At 44.6% G+C, this 25604-nt stretch overlaps 1 protein-coding gene across 3 annotated transcripts in view; it reads right to left on the bottom strand.

The window, feature by feature from the left end:
* SH3PXD2A (SH3 and PX domains 2A) overlaps window positions 1-25604 on the bottom strand; it is a 312517-nt gene that overhangs the window by 224715 nt on the left and 62198 nt on the right. For 2 of the 3 annotated variants that reach the window (XM_044297873.1, XM_044297874.1), the window contains exon 2: window positions 22041-22121. In XM_044297873.1, coding sequence (XP_044153808.1) covers window positions 22041-22121 — 81 coding nt within the window. Of the gene's footprint in view, window positions 1-6456; window positions 6639-22040; window positions 22122-25604 lie in introns of those variants that run through there. The other variant, XM_044297875.1, reaches the window with a different exon arrangement.

The raw sequence follows: 25604 nt of genomic DNA, 5'->3' as shown, positions 1-25604 counted from the left end.
AGAGGGTAACTTCTTGAGAGGAACACAGTGGCACATTTTGGAAAACCGATCCACAATCATGAGAATGACCGTATGGCCTCGGGATGCAGGGAGGTCCACAATGAAATCCATCCCCAGGTGTGACCATGGACGCTCCCCGGTGGCTATGGGTTGCAAAAGGCCCAACGGAAGGTGCCGAGGGGACTTACTCTGGGCACAAACGGAGCATGCCGCTACATATGCGGCGATGTCGGAACGTAGAGAAGGCCACCAGAACAGACGTGAAACCGCCCAGGACAGCTGATTCTTTCCAGGGTGCCCCGCGGCCTTGGAGTTATGGTAGGTTCGCAACAACCGAGTGCGCAACTCCTCAGGCACAAAACATCTGCCGTTGGGTCTCCCAGAGGGAGCACCAGATTGAGCCGCCAAAATCTGCTCACCCAGAGGAGAAGTCAGGCTGGTGCGAATAGCGGCCAGGATCTGATTCGGGGGTATGACCGTAGTCGGAATCGACTCCTCCCCGGACAGCTCGGAGTACTGCCGTGATAAGGCATCCGCTCTGATGTTCTTGGAGCCGGGTAGGTAGGAGACCACGTAATTAAAACGTGACAAGAACAGAGCCCATCTGGCCTGACGTGGTGTCAATCTCTTGGCCTCAGAGAGGTAGGTCAGATTCTTGTGGTCCGTCAGGATGAGAACCGGAACCACCGAGCCCTCGAGCAAGTGCCTCCATTCTTTAAGGGCCTGCACGATGGCCAATAACTCCCTGTCACCAATCTGATAGTTGCACTCCGCGGAAGACAGTTTCCGGGAGTAAAACCCACAAGGAAGCAGAGGACCCTCTGGTGTTCTACGCTGAGACAGGAGGGCGCCTACTCCCGTCTCAGACGCGTCCACCTCGAGGACAAAAGGCAACCCAGGGTTGGGATGCGACAGAATCGGAGCCGACACAAAGGCGGACTTTAGAGCCTCAAAAGCTCGGATGGCCTCGAGCGGCCAGACCTGAGGATTACTGCCCTTCCTGGTCAGATCCGTGAGAGGCTTGGCTAGCATGGAAAAGTCCCTGATGAACTTCCGATAATAATTGGCGAAGCCCAAAAAGCGCTGCAGGGCACGAAGCCCACTGGGCTGGGGCCACTGTAAGACAGCCGAAACCTTCTCAGGATCCATGGAGAACCCCTCAGCGGAAATGATGTAACCTAAGAAGGTTACCTGGGATCGGTGAAATTCGCATTTCTCAAGCTTACCGAACAGCTTGTTCTCTCGTAAGCGTTGCAACACTCGTCTGACATCCAGAATGTGGGCCTCCATGGATGCAGAATATACCAAGATGTCATCCAAATAGACCACCACACACTGCTGCAACAGGTCACGGAAAACATCGTTGATGAATTCCTGGAAGACTGCGGGCGCATTGCACAACCCAAAGGGCATAACCAAGGATTCATAATGACCGGTCCTGGTGTTAAACGCGGTCTTCCACTCATCGCCCGCCTTGATCCTTACCAGGTTATATGCCGCCCTCAGGTCGAGTTTGGTAAAGACCGTGGCCCCTTTGAGGCGATCGAACAGCTCGGAAATCAAGGGTATCGGGTAAGCGTTCTTGATCGTGATGCGATTGAGACCCCTGTAATCGATGCAAGGCCTCAACTCGCCGCCCTTCTTTTTCACAAAGAAAAATCCAGCCCCTGCCGGGGACGAGGATTTGCGAATGTGTCCGCGTGAAAGCGCCTCCCTCACGTACTCCTCCATGGCCTCATTCTCCGCTACCGACAGTGGATAGACTTTGCCACGAGGAGGAACGGCACCGGATTGTAACTCTATGGCACAATCGTATGGGCGGTGCGGAGGTAGGGCAACCGCGCGCACCTTATCGAATACATCCCGGTACTCTTCGTATTCAGGAGGCAACAGAGAGTCCGAGGAAGTACACAGCAACTTGACAGGCCCATGGATGCAACTAGCCCCACACTGCGGTGACCACGAGAGGATCTCGACCGATCTCCAATCGAAAGTCGGATTATGCTTCTGGAGCCAGGGGTACCCCAAGACCACCGAGTAGTGTGGAGACGAAATAACCTGGAGACAGACCGACTCTCTGTGAACGGCACCAATGGCTATCCCCACTGGAAGGGTCTCATGAGTCACGTGTGGCGGCAGAAGGGGTCTGCCGTCTATCGCCTCAAGAGCCAGTGGGGAACCTCGAGGCTGCAGAGGAATGGAATTGGCGGCAACGAACACTCTATCAATGAACAAACCACCAGCACCAGAGTCCACCAACGCCTGGGTCGTCACCGAGCCCCCGACCCAGGAGAGGACAACCGTGATCAGTGGTTTGTCAACACGGGAAACCGGGGACGAGGAGACTCCACCCAAGATCTGCCCCCGACAGGACCTCAGGTGCGAGCGTTCTCCCGGACGGTTCGGACATGCCAACCGAAAATGCCCACCGAGACCACAGTACATGCATCGGCCCTCGCGTCTCCGGAGTACCCTCTCCCCCTCAGACAGGCGAGCAAACCCCCGCTGCATGGGTTCACCCCCAGACAAGTCATCCCCAGGAGGCGTGGGAGGAGAGGGAGGCACGGGTGGGACAGCAAACGTAGGCGCCAATCTGTTAGGAGACCTCCGCAGGCTCTCCTTAAAGGAAGGTCTCTCCCTGAGTCTGGTGTCAATCAAAATCAGGAAAGAAATAAGAGACTCGAGCTCCACTGGTAGGTCCTTAGCTGCAACCTCATCCTTCAAGGCATCCGAGAGACCATGAGAGAAAGCAGCGACCAGAGCCTCATTATTCCAGCCCACCTCTGCTGCCAGGGTACGAAACTCAATGGCGTATTCAGCTACGGATCGTGAACCCTGTCTGATGGACATAAGGAGCTTCGCAGCAGAGGCAGCACGAGCCGGCACATCGAATACCTTCCGAAGAGAAGCAACAAAACCGGAAAACTCGGCAACCACCGGATTGTTGTTCTCCCATAAAGGGCTGGCCCAGGCCAAGGCCTTGTCCGAGAGCAGCGAGATCAAGAAGCCCACCCTTGATCTCTCAGTAGGAAAGGCATGTGGCAGCAACTCGAAGTAAATGCCCACCTGGTTAAGGAAACCTCGGCACTGAGTTGGCTCTCCCCCAAAGCGCTGTGGAAGGGGGGCAGAACCGGTCATACCCTGAAACACCACAGGCGCAGCAACAGGTGTCAGGGTAGACTCTGGCGCAACAACCGGAGCGGCAGTAGGAGCGGGCCCAGGAGCGACAACCGACCCATCGGCAACGGAAGCTAAATGAGCCGTGCGTTCAAGCAGGGTTTGCAACGCCACAGCGAACCGACCCAACAGGTGATCCTGCTGATCAAGTCTGGCAACCAGCGTAGGTAGCGAGGGTGGCCCTGTACCGTCAGAATTCATGGCTTGGTCCTAATGTCATGGAACCATGAACCAGACGTACAACAAGAGATAAGCGGAAAATAAGAAGGTTTTATTGAAGAGCAAGCCGTAAGCAAAGTCCGAACGGATGGCTAAACCGAAGCAGGGTCTTGCGGAGACAGAGGTCAGGAACCAGAAGGGTAGTCAGACGAAGCCAGGAACAGGAACCAACGGGGTAGTCAGACGAAGCCGGAATCAGGAACCAACGGGGTAGTCAGACGAAGCCGGAATCAGGAACCAACGGGGTAGTCAGACGAGGCCAGGATCAGGAACCAGAAGCAGCAGCAGTCTTGGAAGCATGTGAACACAGGAGGACCAAGCAAGGAACTGAAGCCACAGACCTCCTATATATATGAGCTGGGCATCCAGCTCCTCCCAGTGGGAAGGAGGAGCCGCAGGGTGGGAGGCTACAAGAAAACCCAGAAACCAAGATGGCCGCCAGCACATGTCAAACGAAGGGAACAGCAAGGAGGTAAGACCATGACACTATGTGATGAATGGATGACTCTAGTCTGTAGAAAGGAAGTCCGACCCATAGAAGGGTCCCAAATACTCTAATAGGACATTTCTATAGTGGTTGACTTCCAGAGACAACCCTTTTGATAAGAAACCAATCATTGTGCAGGTGGGTTCACTGGTAAATTACTGGCAGCTAGGGCATGACGTTTATATCAGTATCAAAATAAATGGGTTATCGTTTCTTGATCTCATCTTAGATTCCAGAAGTTAAAGGGGTTATCCAAGACTATTAAATGCCTCCTCCCCCCCCCCCCCCCCCATATGCCCAGGCCCCTCACAATGAATATACTTACCTGGCTCTCGGCGCCGCTCCTGGTCCCCACACCGCCGCTGCTGCTTCTCTCTGTGTGTGGATGAAAAAATACAGTGTCGGGGAGGGGGGCAGCCAATGGCAGGAGGGGACGGCGACGAGCCTCCCTAGCATCGTGAGTGACACTAGGGAGGCTCGTCCCCATCCCCCCCATTGGCTGCTACCCTACCCCCCGCCAGAACTGGATGTTTTCATCTGCACACAGAGAAAAGCAGCAGCGGCAGTGCAGGGACCAGGGAGCCAGGTAAGTATATTCATTGTGAGTGGCCCAGGCATATGGGTGGCATTTAATCGTCTTGGATAACCCCTTTAAACAAAAGCCATTCAGGAGAATTTAACCCAATTGACCATAAGGGTAGATGCACACAGAAGTGACGTTTATGCTGATTTTCGTGTGGATTCTGATCCGTTTCTGCACCAAGTCTGCATGTGTTTCACCCTTTTCATTGTAAAGGGTGAAACCTGCATTAAATCTGAACAAATCATGGGCATAATGCAGATTTCAAAATCTGCAGCACAAGTCTATTTCCACACTGTGTAAATGAGAGTTTGAAAATCTCATCTACTTAGCTGGTACTGTATTAGACTGTGGATTTTCTGCACAAATATCTGTGCGTTATATGAATACCCTTTAGGTATATGCACAAAGCAGTTCAGTTTATACAGATTTCTGCACAAATTTTCATGCGGTTTTCACTGTGTCTCCATAACAAATCCACACCAAAATCTGACTTTGAAACATATTTGTCCCAGATCTCACCCTTTGCAATGCAAAACTGTAAATCCACACAAGCTATCGACATGCTGCAGATTTTTAAATCTTACATCGCAGATCAATTTCTGAAGATAATTGTCTTCAATGGTCTCCAGGTCCATGTTCCGGGAGACAAGGCCTAAAACAGTTTTTCAGGACCGTGACGAAAAATAGTCCGGATAGTGCCACTTCTATAGGTCCATGTGCTGTTCATGAGCAGCCCATTGCGCACACATATCAAAAATACTGTTGTCTGTTTCAGTTCTTAACCTAGCATACCTAACCTTTTAAAAAACTAAGTACTATAGTGCGTGCACATGAAGAATAACACCATTTCTCTCAGATATGGTGGGTGGAGACTAGCTGTCATCCACTGCAAACAGGAAGTAGAGGAGAATCTGCTTCTTAACCTTTTCTTACTCACTCAAAGGCTACCCCAGGGCCATGGAGGTCATCACAGAGAGGTACTAACCTGTATGATTGTGAATAAAAGGCGTAGGAAGTTTACATCTCAGCCCCTGTAGCTGCAGCATTCTGCTTGTCTGTGTGTGTGTCTCATGCGTCTCCTGCTCATTCTCATTCTTGCCCCCTCCGTAGACTTGCATTGACACGTGTAATATGATCCCTTTTGTGAGCTGTGGCCAGCCCATCCCTCGCTACTTGGCCCTTTTGTTTAAAGCAGCCAGGAAGAGACTGGCCACAGAAATGAGTGGAGCTTGAGTGCAACAAGAGCAATGGTGATGCCCTCATTGGACCAAAGGCCTAATTTGTCCATTAGGGAAAAGTATCAGAACTCACAAATGGAGCCTTGGATCAAAAAAAGGTTAACTGTGGCTATGAGTCTATGCAAACAGTTTCCTTTGCATTTAGACAAGGGGGGGGGATAAACATCTGATAACATGAGAACTAGACATTTTTCACTAAGACATATTACAAAGTTTCTTGTAGTCATTTGTCTTATGCAACGTTGTCCGATAAGTAAGTCAGCAGTGGAGAAATGACATTGGTTCTTCTTGTACATAAGTGAAACCATATGCTGAATTTAGAATACAAAAGGTGTATCTAATCCCAGGACACTGCACTTGCTGAACATTTATAGAACCTGATTTTAGCGATTGGTCTCTTTCTGTGTATTAATATGTATTTACATATGGTAAAAATGTATCCATAGCAGTATTCTATAGTTCAGAAAGATAGGATTGGATTTTCAGTAGAAAATTCATAAAGTCAATCCAACTAAGATTCTACGCACACGGCAAAGCATAGACCCTGTATGGCAGCACATAGACTCCTTGATGCATACAATGAAATATGACATACTTTATTTTTATGAAATTGGAAGAGTATGGATATACAGCATGACCCCAAAAAGCAAGCTAGGAGGTATATTATGGGTCACAAATCCGTGAAAGACAGAATACTTGGTCGGTCCTGCTCACTATTCTGAAAAAAGAATTGAATGGTGAAATTCACTAACCTTCATCTTCCTAGCTAGAGCACGTCTGTGCACCTCTCCCATGCTCTTGATGATGTCAGCGTCACCCACCACTATTGCTATTCATGAAGCCTTCTGCTACCCATCTTCCGTAGAAGCTGGCTTCCTCACGAAGCTAAGCAGCCAACTAAGGTTCAGCACATTCCACATCAATGAATGCTTCAAACTCTTAATTACAATTCACATACTTTGAAAAGCAATACCAGATATAAAACCCCACACCTTCTTAAGGGTGTTAACTTGGTACAGAAACAGACAGGTAATTTCACTTCTTATAGATGGCATACCAAATGACTCCCCATGTAATAACAATTTGCCTGGCTGAACCTATGCTAATTATCACCTCCGCAAGTATGCCACAAACTGCGCAAGCGCACACGTAATTACCTGCCTTACTGCAAAACAAACGCTATTTTCAAAAACTAGGAAAACTGAACTGTATGACGTGGCATTGTATGTGACTGCATATAGTATGGTGTCGCTGTTGCTGTGACTTTGGACCCTAGTTTCACACGCATTACAGTAGAACGCCATAAAACTGAAAATGGCAAAACTTTTTTTTATTCTAGGGATGAAGTTCATCTTGCCTCTCCAGATTCCTGGATTCCAGCCACGGTCCTGCAGTCCCTGGAAGGATGTAGCATATCACAATTTTAACTACATTTGCATCCTCAGGACCTCATCTCTTTGCTCCACCATTCACCAGCCTGTTCTCTCCCTCGCAGGAAGGCACCATGCAGTGATGTCATCATGCCTGCTGAATAAGAGACAGCACAAGCTGGGGAATGATGACCTATGTTCATCAGGGGAACGGGGTTAGGTGTTACTTTTTTTTTATTTTACTAAAACAACAGGGGATTCACTATTGCAGGGGGGGGGGCATAAACACTGTGAGAATGTACTAAGGGGGCATAGCTACGTTATGGGAGATTTTCCTGGTGTTGGGGCACTAAAGGGGCATAACTATGGTATTGGGGCATATTCTTACTGTGTGGGGTCACTAAGAGGGCATACATATTGTGAGGGGACACTGAGGGGGTATTATTACTCTGAGAAGGACAAAGGCATAATGACTGTGTGGGGACACCATTATAGTGCGTCACACAAGAGAACTATCACTGAGTGGGGGCACAAAGGAGACTAAACAGAATTGGGTATGTATGGAGAGAAATTCAATGTGGTTGGAGGCATGGCATAACGTTCAAAAAACTAAGTAGTTGCGTGCGTTGCAAACTTTATTCCTCACTGCCTTACTTGACAGCTGGGAGGTATGAGTTTATTCTTTTTACAAGCTTAAAAATTATTTCTATGCTATTCAGTGATTTTAAAGAATACCTAAGTCACCATCATGTCGTCCCATCAGAATTACTAATAATAACAAAAAGAGACAAGCATTACAGATAGGCCTGAGCTACCAGGCAACAGCAGTTTGAGAACAAGTCACCATGTAATTGAGCTGTACTGCTTCTGTAGCTCCCAAGTTATGGAAACAGCATAACCTGCTGGCCTTCGCTCCAGTTCACTTCTAAGAGCGTAACGGAAACACCAATACATAGTCCACTCAACTTTTCCATAACCTCGACCACCTCTGCTCTCTGCATATGACAGGTATTGTGATCTCATTCATGAGTGGCTTAGAGGGAAACCCCCTTAAGGTTTTATCAGGGTCAGGGCTCATGCATACAAACTTGTTTTTTGTCCACATTTGATCCACAATTTTTGTGGGTTGGATGCGGACCCATTCACTTCAATGGGGCCGCAAAAGATGTGGACAGATGCTGTCCACATCTGTATGTTCGTCCTATGGCATCCGCAAAAATATAGAACATGTCCTATTCTTGTCCGCATTACGGACAAGGATAGGACTGTTCTCTAGAGGGCCGGACGTTCTGTAAAATGTGGAATGCACACGGCCAGAACCAGTGTTTTGCGGATCTGCAATTTGCAGACTGCAAAACAGGCAAGGGTCTCGTGCATGAGCACTCAGACTGGCCTACCCGAGTACCACAGGTGGGACCGGGCTCTCCCTTTTTGTAACAGCTTCTGAAAGGTCCAGCAGAAGACAACCTATTGAGAGCTGACTGGAGTCTGTGACTTGCCAATAGGATATTTTTTTATGGGCTGATTCAAAAATAACATTAGATCCTACTTCAAGCCCCTTTTCCAATTTTGGTTTACAATATATAATTTACTATGCAGGGGACATTGTTAAACTTTGTTTTTCATTGGGACTTTATTTATAATTTGGAAACATCATATGTGTTTGGATCTTTGTTTATATATTAATGCACTTATTTCACTATGTCTAGTATATTATGTGCAATCTCAATATGGATGCACTGGTATTAATCCTTACTATCCTATGATTTTATAGACTCATACTGCGGAGGAAGGTCCAATGGGACATACATGTTCAATTTATATGAGTGACTCCATCTGACCTTATGAGTAGAATTCAGAATCATATTCAGCTGCTTATGTTAGTAAAACACTTCTATTAGTTGGAGTGCCGAGGAATTTCCTCACTGTGAACTTTGGCGTTAACAAGCCCTTCATCTGGCACTATATTAAATAAGGAGTGCAGCTGGCATCCTTTTCCACACTATTAGATGGTACTGAAAATATGTCCTGTGTGTTCAATGATAACAAAAGTAACAAAGAAATTAAAAGTAAACGTGGACCCTTTTCTGTACGGATGGATGGTGGACACCGCAGTCCAACAATGTGTTTGTTTATTGATATTTTCCATCTGTCATCCCATTTAGAGTAAGAGATGTTTGAGCTACAAAGCATCTTTGATGAGAGGGAAGGGCTGAACTTGTCTGAATTTGTCACAAGGTAATTAATAAACTGCAAAGTTGTGCAAATAATCTAAGAGGGTGAGGCCGGCTGAACAAATCCAATTTTAGAGCTGGAAACATTTTCTTCTTTGAGGGATAAAATTTGTCTGTTTAGATTCAAAAGGGGGGGGGTCAATTTTTGATAAGCCTTTTAGAATACTAATTATTCCACACTTCCAGATATCCAGGCCCATGTTCCAAGATTATTTCCAGGAACACAGAGCTGCTCAAAGAAGCAACGTAATTGAATCCCCCACAGTGGCAGTCGTGTACAGTGACAGCTATAATGTGCTCCTAAACAGTGTCAGCCACAGTATCAGTACACCCCATACAATGCCAGCCACAGTATACAGTGCTATCTCCTATGACCGCCAATGTGAAACACAATACTGTTGGCCACAATTCCAATACCAAACAAGTAACTAACCGATAAGAACACACAGATTTACACCCTCCTGTTACGGGTAACAGGAATTTTCCTCTTCGTTCATGTTTACTAACAATGTTGGGACAATTGTCTTGCATCCAAGTAAGAGATCCGCCCCAAATGCCAACCGTCAGCCAGACAAAAAAACGTTGCCTGCAACGTTTTTTGTCCAGCCGAAACCTAGCATTTATGCTGGAAATGAGCCGAATCACCACCAGATCTCATTGCAGTCAATGGGGATCCGGCAGTGAAGTAGAGGATCCGGCAACGCCAGATCCTGTGAGATCCGGCAGGCTGCTCTGTGCCGGAAAATCCTGTTGAATCTCCGAACAGAGATGTGAACTTTAGGTTATTACTTAGCTTCGCCTGGTTAACTTTTTTAACTTTGGGTGGAGCTGCTGACTGCTTAGTCTTTACATTTCCAGGCCTCTTGCTACTCTGGTGCTGGGAATACCATATCATATACTATGTGCATTCTTTTCAGATTCTTTCTATCTTGTTCTAGTCTAGCAAGTTATTTGTGTATTCTGCGATCGGCAGTCCTATGGTCCTTCTTGCGGTGTTCTGGAATTTGTATGTTGCTGTGCTGTTGTATTGGCCTGGCTGGCTTGCTAGGTTGAATTCAGCGCAGGGTTCCCATCAACCTGTATGCCATACGTCTTCCATCCATTCCAACTATAGGAATTATCCTTCAGTTGGCGAGTTTTTACTTCTGTATATTTGTTGCCTGTCTGTGCTGATCCATGCTTCTTACCTCTGTCGGGTTGATGTATAATTCAGCCCTACTGTACGTTCTGGGGATATCAGAGTACCAACAGAACCTGTTAGCACTTCGGAAAGGCGGCTGCTATATGTGAAGTCCAATTCTCCCCTCTTTTGAACAACCAGTGTTCTTACGCCTCCAAATCTGGATGCAGGTGCTTGCAGAAAGATAAAGGAAATTGAAAAGGACAAAAAAATAAAATAAAAATGGTCTACTAAAAGTAGACAGACAAGCTCACTACAATTACTTCCCTGCCTTCCACAGACTCATTTCCTGAGACATCCTCACGTGGCTACAAACACCCTGCTTTTCAATCATCCCATGTAAAAACTGAAAATGAGTTCTGCAGGGAAGAAAAAAAAATGTAATCTGACAGTAGGCGGGTAACCGGAGAGGGAGAAATGTGTTTGACAGTGCGGATGATTACTAGGCAATGACTGCACATCCGCTGTGGTGCCCCTCCTATCTCTGCTGGTAACGTGACGCGTCTCCTTAACACAATAAGGTCTTTTCCCTTTAAGACTCTTGGGCTTTCCTCCTTAAATGCAGATTTCAGCTTTCCGGCCCGGCCAGACTCGCTGCAGACACAGAATTATCTTGTGACGTTTATACAAGAGCAGGGCGTGTGCCATTGTGTACCACTCTTGTGCCAAATCCTCGGGAAAGTAAATGCATGACAAAGACACAATTAAAAACACAATACAAAAAGTATATTCCATTCAAACCCTTGTATTCAGTGTGCATCTCCACCCCCTGCCATGCTTATAGGCTGGGCTGCATTTACTGAATGCTCCGAAAATGTATTTAATGAGCAGATGCTATGGAAAAAGTTAGATCATAGGAACCATGTTAGCCGTTCTCATGGGAGCCTATAAGTATAGGCGATAAACCCACAGGACACGTTACACAAGTCTCTGCCCCGGAGGACAACTCTCTTTACTTGAAATATTCTTCTCAGTATAAGGCACCTTATAAAAGATCTTCTAATGGAAAAAGTCGTTTTAACAGTCCTATGGAATATAGTTTTTTTTACTGATGTGATGAAAGGTATGAAAAGTAAATTGGTTTAAAAGGGGTCACCGTAGAAGAAAACCATGGCTGTATTCCGCCAAAATATTGACACACCTGTTCTTAGGTTGTTTGTGGCATTGAGGCTGCAATACCAGATACCACCCATGAACAGGTGTCTTGCTCATTCAGAAAGGAATTAGCCATGGATTTCCTAGTTCTGAGAAACCCCTTTAGGCAGCACATGACGGCCAAAATCAGACCTAAAAGTGCAAGACAGGCCCTGGCTTACTAGACCTTTGGCTTGACAATCGACAAGCTAGGATTTATGTAACATATAGGCTGCCCTGTGACTGTACTTTTTCTCCGGAATGAAGCAATGGATCGCTAAAGGCTGTATTACACCTGCCGATTTTTCGGTGGGCGATCGCTTACGAGCATTCATATGAAAGATCGTTAGCGTTCATCTTGCAGCATTAGGGTGGATTGCCCGATGAACGAGCAAACACTTGTTCATCTGGCAATTGTGATTTTTAAGCATGTTTAAACATCATTGTGTGCTGTCTAATTACGACTTGCCGCTGGCAAACCACTATACCGCACAGGGACGAGCAATGGTCTAGCGACCGCTCCTCCCCATGCTGCGGAGGAAATGGCTGCATGTAATGGCGGCGGTCTCCTCCGCTAGCAAGCAGGCGATTGCCAGTATGGAACGTTTCCCTCCCGACAAGCGTTTGCTCAATCGGCCTGAGCTGAGCTAGCTCTACAAGGCACTGTGCCTGGTTTATCAGCAAACTTCCAGGTGACAGACTCCCATTAAGATCTCAAGAACCCTGAGGTGACTCCAGATTATTTTAATATGAAACCTGGATGAAAGATTTTACAGTTGAGGGCCAGGACAAACCACCTTATGGTCCATATTCTTCTTGAAGCTATACCTTCAAGAATGAGTTAGCGCTATTCTAATAGGACAGCCTGGAAATGACAAATGCAGTACTGTTAGTTAAAGGAGTTGGCCCATCATAGCCACTGATGGCACATCGATAGGTTATACCAGCAATGTAAGATAACTGCTTGTCCCATCTCTGCAATGGGGAACCCAAAGCAAAAGCGAGCAACTGACAAATGCTGGAGATCTCAGGGCCTAGACCAGCGGCAATAATATTTGCCTCATTTTCAGCACAAATAAGAGTGGTCTAGATCTGCAGCTTTTAGTGTAGAGAGCAACCGGGTGTAGACCACATCATGGGTCGGCAGTTCCATTCAACAATCTAATCTAACCATTTAAAAAGGAAAAAATAAAAATAAGACAAATCTTCCATCATTCAGTCCCTACGGTGTCAGACTTCCTGCTTTTACTCTCATGTACTCCATGGACCTCCTACAGGAAGGGGCCTGAATAATCAGAGTAGTACATGGCACAGGACACAGCTATGACTCGTGGGGTGGATATCGGCTTGGCAAGAAGTAAGCAAAGACTTTCTTGCTGTACTACGTGCACGCATTTCCTTTCTCGTAATAAAAGTGATTGCTACCTTCTAAATGGCAAATAAATAATGGGACGTGACATTTAAATATCTAATATCTCCAAAATATTTTTTTGGGACTGTTTAAACCCTGGTTTACTTTTGTGAAACTGACTAAAGTTATATCATAATTTAAGGTTATTACACTTGGGATGTTAATGCAGGATCACCATTTCAAATATCGGGGCCGCATACACTGAAAAGGTCCGGGTCTCTCAGCTACTACCCCATATCTTCTAGCCTCAGTTTGGTAGCCTATTATGAGCACTGGGTGGGCGATTATGTGATGGAAACCAGGGCTGACCCCTGCCGATCAGCTGTTTGAGAAGGCCATGGGGAACCTGTGAGCGCCACAGCCTTCTCGCTGCGCCAAGTGACATCATGTCCATCGGTCACATGGTCCAGGTGCAGCTCAGTCCCTTTCAAGTGAATGGGGCCGAGCTGCAATACCAAGCACAGTCACTATCCAACGCACAGCTCTGTGCTTGGTAGGCTGTGAGGAGGCAGTGGGAACACCTGGGACCCTCACTGATTAGATACTGATGCCCTATCCTGTGGATAGGTAATCAGTATAAAAAAGTCTGAAAACCCCTTTAATTTATGCTACCTGTGCAACACCAACAAAATTAACCTTCAGCCATATACATGAAATAGAAGTAGTCAGAACCTGCCAAATATGAGCAGAAATGGCCAACTGTGAAATGCGAATGAGCAATGTTCCTCCAAGAACAAGTTGAGGAAAGAAAAATCAGATACATTGAATTTAAAATGTTTTGCTGGTAGGGCAATTCTACATCATATTTATGCCACCCAACACATTTTACTCATGGGTGCCTTCTTCTACTTGTGCATCAAAGCATTTGGAAAAAATGCAGAAAAACAATGCGACGCAAGCAGTGCCTGAAACGCACAACTACTCCTAAATAGAAGTTCAAGGTTTATTACATATCACTTATACGAGTCTTCGTGCATGAAGTACATATTCAGAGAACTGGACAGAGCAAAAAACGTGTGCACAATACAGATATTACTAACATTAATGTCAACAGAGACAATCAGAGATCTCATAGCTTCTGAGACTGGCAAGTGGGGTGATAACAAGAAAAAAGTTACTGTATCAGTCCCTTGGAATCACTGGACATAGATGGGGACATTGTAGTCATCTCCCTCCAAACACACGTAAACCAGAAGTAAAACTTTACATCCCGCACCTCAATTTTAGAGGAGTGCTGCTCCCTGAGCGATAGTACCATTCCAATTCCTTCATGCCCCCTTATATAAAGCTTCTTGTCCCTGTGTCAGATTCCTACTAAACTTTTGAACCCTTTTCCTTGTGCTCATCAGTGGTCTCCTCTTGGTGCACTGGAGGATCATAAGACAATCCCTAAATGTCCAGAGATTATGTAAACGAGCAGGTTTTGAGGTGCTCAATGAATGGGTGCTAGTAGACAAAGCAACAAAGCAAAAAAAAAAAAAGAGCAAAGTAAACTTTTCTAGTATTCTGTAAAGTATGACAGCCCAGCACAAACACTGCCAGTTCTTCTGTAAAGGGCATGCAAAGTTCCCAGAAGACGGAGCAACCCAATGCAGAAAATAACTGTTTGTAACGTGGATTCCTCTGGAAAAGGATGTAATGATGACAATTTTAAAGGGATCATCATCACTATTCTGTCATGGAGCAAAATGGGTTTCCGTAATAGTAGAAAGCACATATATGAATCAGAATCCTCCACACCTGGGATCAGTTACTCTACTTGAGTCATAATATCCTGTGCAGATCCTCACGATTTTGTGGTTCAGGGGACAGGACATAGCATCATGCCGTCTGCGTTACAATCTGAACAATTAAATACATGTTTGAAGCCATTTCTAGAGATGCTTTTGTTCGAGAGAAACCTAAAACTGCAAATACACAGCGGTCTGCACTGGAACTCTCCAGTACAGCGATGGCTAACCTCCAGCACTCCAGCTGTGGTGAAACTACGACTCCATTCATTTCTATAGAGCTCTGAGAACAGCCAAGCAAGTTTACATCTTGGGAGTTGTAGTTTTACCACAGCTGGAGTGCCGGAGGTTAGCCGTCACTGCTCTAGTATAGGCTTATAGTTTTTGATGCACTTGTGGCAGGTTAGGGTGATTTCTTTCAGTGGTTGTTCATCAAAGAGATCCTTGTCCTGCTGAAGAACAATGAGCCAGTCCATAAAGCCAGCTATAGCAGTTGTACATTGTCAGGACCGCTACAACCTTCCATATCTTAGCCTTCCTGAACCCTTTGAGTATGAAAGGATGATCTTAACGGGGTTGTCTATGTTTGGGGACTTTTGGCCTGACCACGCACGTTGCTAGACCTGTGGTGGAAAGCTTACTACATCCCCGATTCTGGGTCCCAGCTCCTTCAGCTCCCCACTAGCACTGATGTACTGTCCCAAAGGAGCTGGGACCCAGAATCAGGGAGAAGGAAAGTATGCTTCCCTCCATGGGTCTAGTGAATGGGGTATGTCAGGCTGAAAGGCTCTCAAATGTAGACAACCTCTTTAAAACTGAATACAAATGTTCACAAGTGATGGCCGATGACCAACCACTGCCTAAAAGTGATGAGGCAAATCGAGATTTTTTGACTGGTCCATCCTTGGTGGAAACTATGCAAGTATGGCATGATAGACCAATTGCTTAACACTTTGCGCAAGTGCACACTGGTCTTTTTTTACAAGATTTTTGAAAGCACTGTATGTGCCTGGACAGCAAGTTCAGTCAAGTGTGTTGATGGCCAGTTCATTAGTAAATATGATTTTAAGGCCTCCCCTGCACACAAACTTTTTTTTTCTATTTACGTTCCGTTTTTTTGCGTTCCGTACTCGGACCGTATACGGAACCATTAATTTCAAGGGATCCGCAAAAAAAATGGAAGGTATTCCGTATGCCTTCCGTTTCCGTATTTGACTATAATGGGGATGGGGGCGGAGCTCCGGTGGTGGGAGATCTAGGATGGGTGTTTGGGTGGGAGCTCTGGAAGGGGTGGTGGGAGGCCCCATAGATATGTGGGGGTGGCAGATTGGGGGGGGGGCATGAAAATGTTTTGCTATGGGGCCCATGCATTTCTAGCTACGCCCCTGAGTAGTTTATTCCGAATTGTGATGGTTTTGAGTCAAGTATAGGGGAAGCACATATAACTGTGGGCTTCACAAGTACATGCCGTGGAACTGTAGCAATTCATGGTCTACTACTAGGGTTTTAGTGCATGGTTCTTAGACTCCATGGGCCAGATTTATCATTAGCTCAGGTCAGAATAATGGAGTGAAAAAGTCCCCAAAAAATGCGCAAACGCTAAAACTGCTCGCCAGTTTTCTGAAAGTGGGCGTGTTTTCTTATGTAAATGAATCTCTAGACAGATTTACTATTGGGACTATTTAAAAAGTCGCAAAAAAGTCACAATTTCACTCCAGTGAGGACCATGCTCATCTTATGAGACTTTTTAATAGAACATGCGACTTTTTCCTAAAAACTTGCGACTTTTTCGTAAAGATGTGCGACATTTGTAAAGCTGCTTACTGACGGATAAACTGCTACCGTCAAACCACATTTATTACAGTCTTAAAGGGCCGATCATAAATCTGACTTGGCTAAAACTGACTTTAGCCATATGTGAAAGTGGAGTGAGCTGTCAGAGTCATGATAAATCTGGCCCACTGTCTACAGCATGGAAGCCAAGCCTTACGGTGAATGTTCAGTTAAAGAAGTCTTTAGAATTAAGGATATCAAATTTTGCAAAACAAGGTTTGGGTTTTTTGTTGGATCCCACCAATTTTTACAGAACCTGCATCTGAATCTAACACACTCTATGGGTGACAGCTAGTCTCCCACCAGTGGAAACATGGACTTGGATAAGATGAATAAATTGTACCAGGTGTCCAGCAACCAATTTTTTCTCTTTCAAAACTGAAAAAAAAATCATTCCATATTTGTTGTTTATGGGAGATTCCCAGAAGATACCATATTTTTCGCCCCATAACTGCGTCTTATGGGGCGAATACTAATGAGTGCTTCCATTATGGAACGCTCATTAGTATCGGAGGACCAGGAAGAGGTGAAGGCTCTGTACTCGCCACTTCCTGGTCCTTGGCTGTTGGCTGTAAAGGCTGCGCACAGCGCCAGGACGCTCTGTGACCTCATGCTGTGCGTGCCAGTTCTCAGCACAGCCGACGGAGGAGGAAGAGGATCGTGCTGGAGGAGAGGAGTGGAGGCGTCCAGGAGCAGGAGAGGTAAGTGGTTTATTTATTTTGTGATCTATGGCTGGGGGCTGCTGACTACATATATGGCTGGGGGCTGCTGACTACATATATGGCTGGGGGCTGCTGACTACATATATGGCTGGGGGCTGCTGACTACATATATGGCTGGGGGCTGATGACTACATATATGGCTGGGGGCTGCTGACTACATATATGGCTGGGGGCTGCTGACTACATATATGGCTGGGGGCTGCTCATTACATGTATGGCTGGGGGCTGCTCATTACATGTATGGCTGGGGGCTGCTCATTACATATATGGCTGGGGGCTGCTCATTACATATATGGCTGGGGGCTGCTCATTACATATATGGCTGGGGGCTGCTCATTACATATATGGCTGGGGGCTGCTCATTACATATATGGCTGGGGGCTGATTAGAGGCATGGAGGACTGATATGAGGCATGGGGGTCTTATCTTAGGTCTTATTGGGGTCTTATTAACATTGGGGGTCTGATTGGTGTTCTGACCTGAGGTTTAATGAAAAATATTTTTTTCTTATTGTCCCCCACTAAAACCTAGGTGCGTCTAATGGGCGAAAAATACGTTAATTGTTGGCTGAGGTTCTGCCCTTCGAACAACATGCATTTCACCTGCAGAGGTTCACGGGCATACAAAAAAAAAAAAAAACACCTCACCATTAATTAAGAGGCTACAGACATAGAAGATCATGTCATCTACAAGTTGAAGCAGGACTACTAAATACTGCAAATTACAATATCAAAATCCCCATTACAACATGTCTGTGATGGTGAAATGTTTACTTTCCGTACAATCGAGTACCTGATGTCTTATTAAACAAGCCTGAACATTCCCCATGGAGGTGAGTGTTGCTAAAGAAATGCTATTCGATATCCTGTAGACCTTAAGCTGCATAGTGGGCATTTAAGTTGTCTGGTCAAAAACTACCCTGCAAAACCACAGCAACTGACAGTAAAACGTATGCGGTTTTCGCTGTTCTCAGCAATGTAGCACAAACTGCTACGTGTACAGGTATATACATTAGCTGTATATTAGCGAAACCCACCGACTGTCTAATGCAGTGATGGCGAACCTATGGCTTGGGTGCCAGAGGCGGCACTCAGAGCCCTCTCTGTGGGCACCCGGGCTCTGGAAAAAGTCTATGGTGTACCAATATGCCTTAGACTTTTCCTGCCATTTATCAGCACATTGCACACTATGAATGGCACAGGCAGCGCACTGAATGTAGGCAGGCTATTATATCTACATGATAAAGTACATGGAAGATATATTATATTGGACTATAGTATTCAGGTTCAATTACCGTGTTGGCACTTTGCAATAAATAAGTGGGTTTTGGGTTGCAGTTTGGGCACTCGGCCTCTAAAAGGTTCGCCATCACTGGTCTAATGTATATGGGGGGGGGGCTTTCTGACTCTCCCTCAATGGCAGATGTTGTGCTAAGATGAGAATTGGGCAGTTGGATTTAAACTTCTCAAACCTTTTGTTCTCCGGGAGGATCGTGGTCACAGATTTGTGGCACATGCTCTGCTGTATGTGTCAGACACAGACATGGCTGATGGGGCTGATAGCCATAGGAAGGTGACAAGGTGACTAAGGCACAATAGCAGGAAGCCAATCAGCCATGCAGAATTATCAGGCACATGGACTGTATCTGTATTCTACAGATCTGTGATCTTTTGGGTCTATATCAAATTCAGCAGCAACAGCACCTAAGTGAAGGCTTTACACACATTCTGCAGATGAAAAATGGTAGGACGTTTTTAACGAAGACTGTTTACAAAGTTGCTTAAATTTTGCAAATGCAGAAAATGAACATTTCAAAGTCATAGTGCCCATAGCCTTTACCTATGACACCAGTAATAATGTCATTGTACTGTACTGGTTGTAATGGAGTTGCTGGATCGTGCAAAAGTAACGACGTGTGCATGTGCATGTATGTTTACTGACAATTATATCACCAGTCGCCCTCTTTATTCACTTTTTGTAGCCTATCCTGGAACATATCATTCACGTTCTGACAAGTACCTATTTACTACCGTGCTGGAATTGTCTTAGAGCAACACGGTCATATCATTGGGACACAATAAAGTCAACTGCAACTGAACACAACGTGCAGATGTGCAAAAAGGGTTAAACCCAGAGTGCTTAATTAACTTCACTCCATATGGTATGGGGCAAAGCATTAAAGCAGTGGGTGCCTTCCATTGACGCTAAGCACCCATTCACTTATCAATAGAAGCTTTCAAGACTTATTCTCCAATACTGAGACAACGTTTCCTGCCCATAACACTAACCCCATTGACAGGCCTGGCCTGATGAGAACTTTTTTAACTCTACCAGGAAAGACCCGGAGACTGGGCGAAAATGTTCTAGAAAATAGATCTGGGGGATTAAACGCGTTAACAAAAGCCCACACAATCTTCAGTCATGCTAATATAAAGATCGGCTTCACTAGGTGTTTGTAGAGGAAATGGCTATATCTATAATGGACTATTTTCCGTATTATGCCTTAACCCCTTCATGGGTCAGGGGCACGCTGTTCATTTAATGACACAATTACATTACAGCTTTAGTGCAAACTAGGCATCAGTAAAATAAAATCCACTAGTTGCAAGATTGATATTGTGATATGTGTATGTCCCAGTAATATTTTTCTTCGGGCCACTTACCCCATACAGTTATAGATTCAAGGCAATATACGTTAATGGTGACTTACACTGTAAACATTCTGTAATCATTCCCTCTTTTAAATACATATTACGCTGAAATTCCTTTAATCCGGCATCCCATAATCCAGGGACGGCCAACCTGCGGCCCTCCAGCTATTGTAAAACTACAATTCCCACCATGCCCTGCTGTAGGCTGTACGGGCATGCTGGGAGATGTAGTTTTGCAACAGCTGGAGGGCCGAAGGTTGGCCATCACTGCCATAATTCACAATTTCTCATAATCTGGCACTTGCCTTTAGCACGGTATTACAATATACTGTCATATTTCTCAAGATCAGAGGCAACATGTACCAACCTGCTCATACACGTGCACGATTGGTTTGGCCAAGCGCACATGTGTTCTCAATAGGAAATATACACCCGATAGATCATAGATCTTCTGTTTTTCAATGAGGACCTGTCCCCATTCCTGACATGTCTGTTTTTATCAGACATTCTTATTCTTAGGAGTATGTTGTGCTGTTCCTTTATTATTCCTGCTAAAACTTATGAATAAATTACTAGCAGTTTTCAATGAAGGTCCAGCTGGGTGTTACCAGTTTGGGGGGGGGGGTGCTCCTGCACAGTCCGATAATATCTAAACAGTAAACTTGTATAACTTCTGGTAGAGCAGGCATTTTATCACCCGGAATTGAAGATAGAAAGATATTTTATTTCAAACAACAGTTAAAATTACATATAAAAGCTATACATAGGACATTACGAGCTGGATGTATTCCAACAGGCACCTCCCTAAACTATACTATACTAAGTGGCATTAAGTAACGGGCCGTGCGAAATTGGCAATACTACCAAAATAGATACAAATTAGGCCAGTATGGGTCCCAGTAGATCCGATTGACCTACCATCTTTGCAGTTCTTATAACCTGATATATTCTACCTTATGTATTACACAGAGAAGTGACACGGTATAACTATCCTATAAAGGAGGACTATTGGGACATTATTAACCTATCCTTACCAACGCTATATGGATTGATATTTAACTATCCGATAGGGGTTTGCAAGACTAATAACCCAGTCTAATGCTTTGCCTTAATTTCTAATTTACTGTTTTAATTCATTGCTTTGATCCTCCGATTCCTTGCAGACAGTACCTTGACGCACCTTGCCCGCTGTTTCTACTCCCACATACTCAGCCCCGATTAGGGAGGTGTCTGTTGGAATACATCCAGCTCGTAATGTCCTATGTATAGCTTTTATATGTATATATATATATTTTTTAAGAATGTTTAACTGTTGTTTGAAATAAAATATCTTTCTATCTTCAATTCCAGGTGACAGAGTGCCTGCTCCACCAGAAGCTATACAATTTTACAGTTCCTTAAAGGGTGTGGGGCAGCCCTGGAACATGAGCACCTAGGTCCACTAGTTGATTTAGTGTGAGCTGCTAATTACAGATTATAATATCTAAACAGTGCCTCCAGTGTCAGACCCCCCAACGTAATTGCAAACTGCTAGATGTTGATTCATTCATAACTTCTAGCAGGAATAATAAAGGAATGACACAACATAGAGCCATAGAAAAGAATAGACACTCCAGAATTATTATTATTATATGGGGAATGATGTCAGGAAGGGTTATACAGGTCCTCTTCAATTTGCAAATTTCTAGGTTTATTGTCCCGGTAAGGCCTCCGAGTTTTCCACGCGTTCCATTGCGCGAATTGAACGTATAGCACCTGCACTGAATCCCGGCCCATTTGTTTTAATGGGTCTGTGTACATGGGTCTGCGTTGCGTTAAAAAACGCAGCATGTTCTATATTCTGCGTTTTTCACGCAGCCCTGGCCCCATAGAAGTGAATTGAGGCTTCAGTGAAAAAACGCATTGCATCCTGACACAATCCGCATCGTTCATGTGAAAGAGGCCTAAGAAAAGCTACACATTTTTTTGTAATTCTCATCATCACCACATTTCTCCACCTTTTGGGGATTTTAAGAGTATGTACAGAATAGAGTATGTATGGAAATACTATATGCAGCCAAAAAACATTTACCTGAAGGTCAAAGAACTTGCTGTATCTTCGGTAGATGACCTGTTGTGTAGAATCCAACCAGGTTACCTTTATGATATAAACCTGTGGAAGAGAGGAATTGTTATTCCATAGCTATACACTGCATAGAGATCACAAAAGTGTCAGGTTCTAGTACATTCAGCAAGAGGGTAAACTCACCCCTGTAATGAGAGACCCGACAACTGGAAAAAGTTCAATTATATATGCCTTACCGTTTTGTGTTTACAGCTCCTATGCAGATCTATGTCTCACTGTCAAACAAACCCCTGTGTAGTATAATCTTGCACTCCTATCTGTCCCCACTTCTCATTAAACTACGGACAGAAGAAGAGGGACTGATGGAAGGATGTCAGGGTTTTTTTTGCAGTCTGAAACCATGGAGACACACAAGTCCGCATAGCAGCTGATTGTAATAAATGGTAAATATATCATTTTTATTGCATCTTAGGGCCCATGCACATGAAGGTGCTGTGTTTTGCGGTCGATAAATTGCGGATCCACAAGACACGGATGACACTTGTGTGCCTTCCGCAATTTGCAGAACGGAAGGGGTGGCCCATTATAGAAATGCCTATTCTTGTCTGCAAATTGGATAAGAATAGGACATGAGCTATCATTTTTTCCGGACCCCGGAAGTGAACAGGTCCACATCTGAGCCGCAAAAAACACAGCGGATGCGGAACCAAACCACATTCGTGTAAATGTACCCTAATCAAGATTACCTGCCCACTTACTTCATTATGTTAGTTTATATGTTTAGAAGCAATAAAAATGATTGCAAAACTATTACCCATCATCCTATAGTTACACAAACTCAGTCTACGCTTCACAGCTCCAGCAATATAGGTCATGGGGTAGTAGTACACATAAAATAGGTCATGGGGTAGTAGTATAGAAACATAGAAACATAGAATGTGTCGGCAGATAAGAACCATTTGGCCCATCTAGTCTGCCCAATATACTAAATACTATGGATAGCCCCTGGCCCTATCTTATATGAAGGATGGCCTTATGCCTATCCCATGCATGCTTAAACTCCTTCACTGTATTTGCAGCTACCACTTCTGCAGGAAGGCTATTCCATGCATCCACTACTCTCTCAGTAAAGTAATACTTCCTTATATTACTTTTAAACCTTTGCCCCTCTAATTTAAAACTGTGTCCTCTTGTGGTAGTTTTTCTTCTTTTAAATATTCTCTCCTCTTTTACCTTGTTGATTCCCTTTATGTATTTAAAAGTTTCTATCATATCCCCTCTGTCTCGTCTTTCTTCCAAGCTATACATGTTAAGGTCCTTTAATCTTTCCTGGTAAGTTTTATCCTGCAATCCATGTACCAGTTTAGTAGCTCTTCTCTGAACTCTCTCCAAAGTATCGATATCCTTCTGGAGATATGGCCTCCAGTACTGAGCACAATACTCCAGATGTAGTACACATAAATAGGTCATGGGGTAGTAGTATACATAAATAGGTCATGGGGTAATAGTACACGTAAATAGGTCATGGGGTAGTAGTACACGTAAATAGGTCATGGGGTAGTAGTACACGTAAATAGGTCATGGGGTAGTAGTACACGTAAATAGGTCATGGGGTAGTAGTACACGTAAATAGGTCATGGGGTAGTAGTACATGTAAAATAGGTCATTCGGCTGTAGTATATTTAGCTGGTTGGATAATTTGATGCAATCATTTGGACTGTAGGAAAATTACAATAACCCACATTTATCAACCCTGTATGCCTGAAAACTTGTGTCAAAAAGTCACACATTTTGGAGGCTTTGCTCCCCCGTTTGCCCCTTTTTTTCAAAAAGTAGGTGGAACAGGGCAGGGAGTAGATGGTGCAGGGCGCCTCACATTTATTATAAATTGACACCAATAAACTGATTAAATCATACCTGACATCTACACCAGCTCCTGGTTCATGTAGACTTTAGTTTAGGTGCATGAGTGGCCTAAGATGCATCAGAATTATTAAAAGGCAACTCTTAATAATTATGGCACATCTCAAGACAGCGGAGCCTTTACTAAGTGATGGCCTGCCCTGAGGATAGGACATCACACATACCTCCAGGGACAAAGCTACACCCAAACAGCTGATTGGAAGGGGTGCAGGTTGCTGGACCTCCTCTGATCAGCTAGTGATAGCCTATACTGATAAAAGGCCATCACTTAGTAGAGACTGGAAAAACCCTTTAAAGGCATGCAAAACACTGGGCCAATTTTTTTAAGATGGCATTTTACTGGTTTTGGGGTCAAATAATTTTTTAGGTTGGTCTTGGTTAAAAACATTCATCCATTTCTGAGACACAGGTGTTAAAAAATCAGTCTGTTTACAAGCTCATGTGTGGCTTTTATCCCTGATCTCCCGGCCTCATAAACACTCATTATACCTCAATACGAATATGGCTTAAATAATTGTTTACAACGTCAGGAGTTCAGAGATAAGAGCTACACATGGGCCATCAGATGACAGGATTCAAAGAAACCAGAAAGTGACAGCTTGCAAACAGACTGATTTTTAACCCCTGTGTCTCAGAAAAGGCCGAACATAAAAAAAAATGTTTTAGCCCTAAATGAATAGAATGCAATCATAAGAGAAGAATGCCCCCAAAACTGTCCATAGCCTTTAATAAATCCCCTCTGCCCTATGGATAATCTCACTCTAAGGGCTCATGCACACGACAGTATTTTGCGTTCAGTATACTGGACGTTTTTTTTAGCTCAGTATACGGAACATATACTGAACCATTCATTTCAATGGTTCAGCAAAAAATACTGAAGTGTCTCCGTATGCATTCCGTTTCAGTATTTCCGTATTTCCATGCTGTGAAAAGATAGAACATGTCCTATTCTTGTCCGCAAATCACGGTGCTTGGCTCCATTCAAGTCAATGGGTCCGCAAAAAAACGGAACACATACGGAAATGCATCCGTATGTCTTCCGTATCCGTTCCGTTTTTGCTGAACCATCTATTGAAAATGTTATGCCTAGCCCAATTTTTTCTATGTAATTACTGTATACTGTATATGGCATACGGAAAAACGGAACAGAAAAACAGAAAGTAAACGGAAACACAACGGAAACAAAAAACGGAACAACGGATCCGTAAAAAACGGACCGCAAAACACTGAAAAAGCAATACTGTCGTGTGCATGAGCCCTAAGTCACAGCTATTATACAAAATGCGTTGGAAGGCAGTAGACGTTAACTTTTTCATGGTTCTAATGGATTGCTATGCAGGATACAATAAACAATGACAGGGAAAAGTATACCATTTTCCCACTGCTGGGATCTTTTGCTGATGAAAACTATATGAAATCGAATGTCAACTAGAAAGACGAGAGAGGAGGCTGTAACAATATATCATGCGGTCAGAGAGGCGCTGGTCAGATCGCAGCACTGACAACACATAAGCAGCTGCTGTAACATATGACCTGCTGCTATCCTGCTTATGGCGGCTAGGTATTTGCTGTACGTCCATCTGAAACAACGTCTGCTGCTCAACAATGACAGATGTCGATATATAAAAAGAAAAGGAAGTACGTGAC

Source organism: Bufo gargarizans, chromosome 6 (genome assembly GCF_014858855.1).
Source record: "Bufo gargarizans isolate SCDJY-AF-19 chromosome 6, ASM1485885v1, whole genome shotgun sequence".
Lineage (NCBI taxonomy): Eukaryota > Metazoa > Chordata > Amphibia > Anura > Bufonidae > Bufo > Bufo gargarizans.
This window is presented reverse-complemented; position numbering and strand designations above follow the sequence as displayed.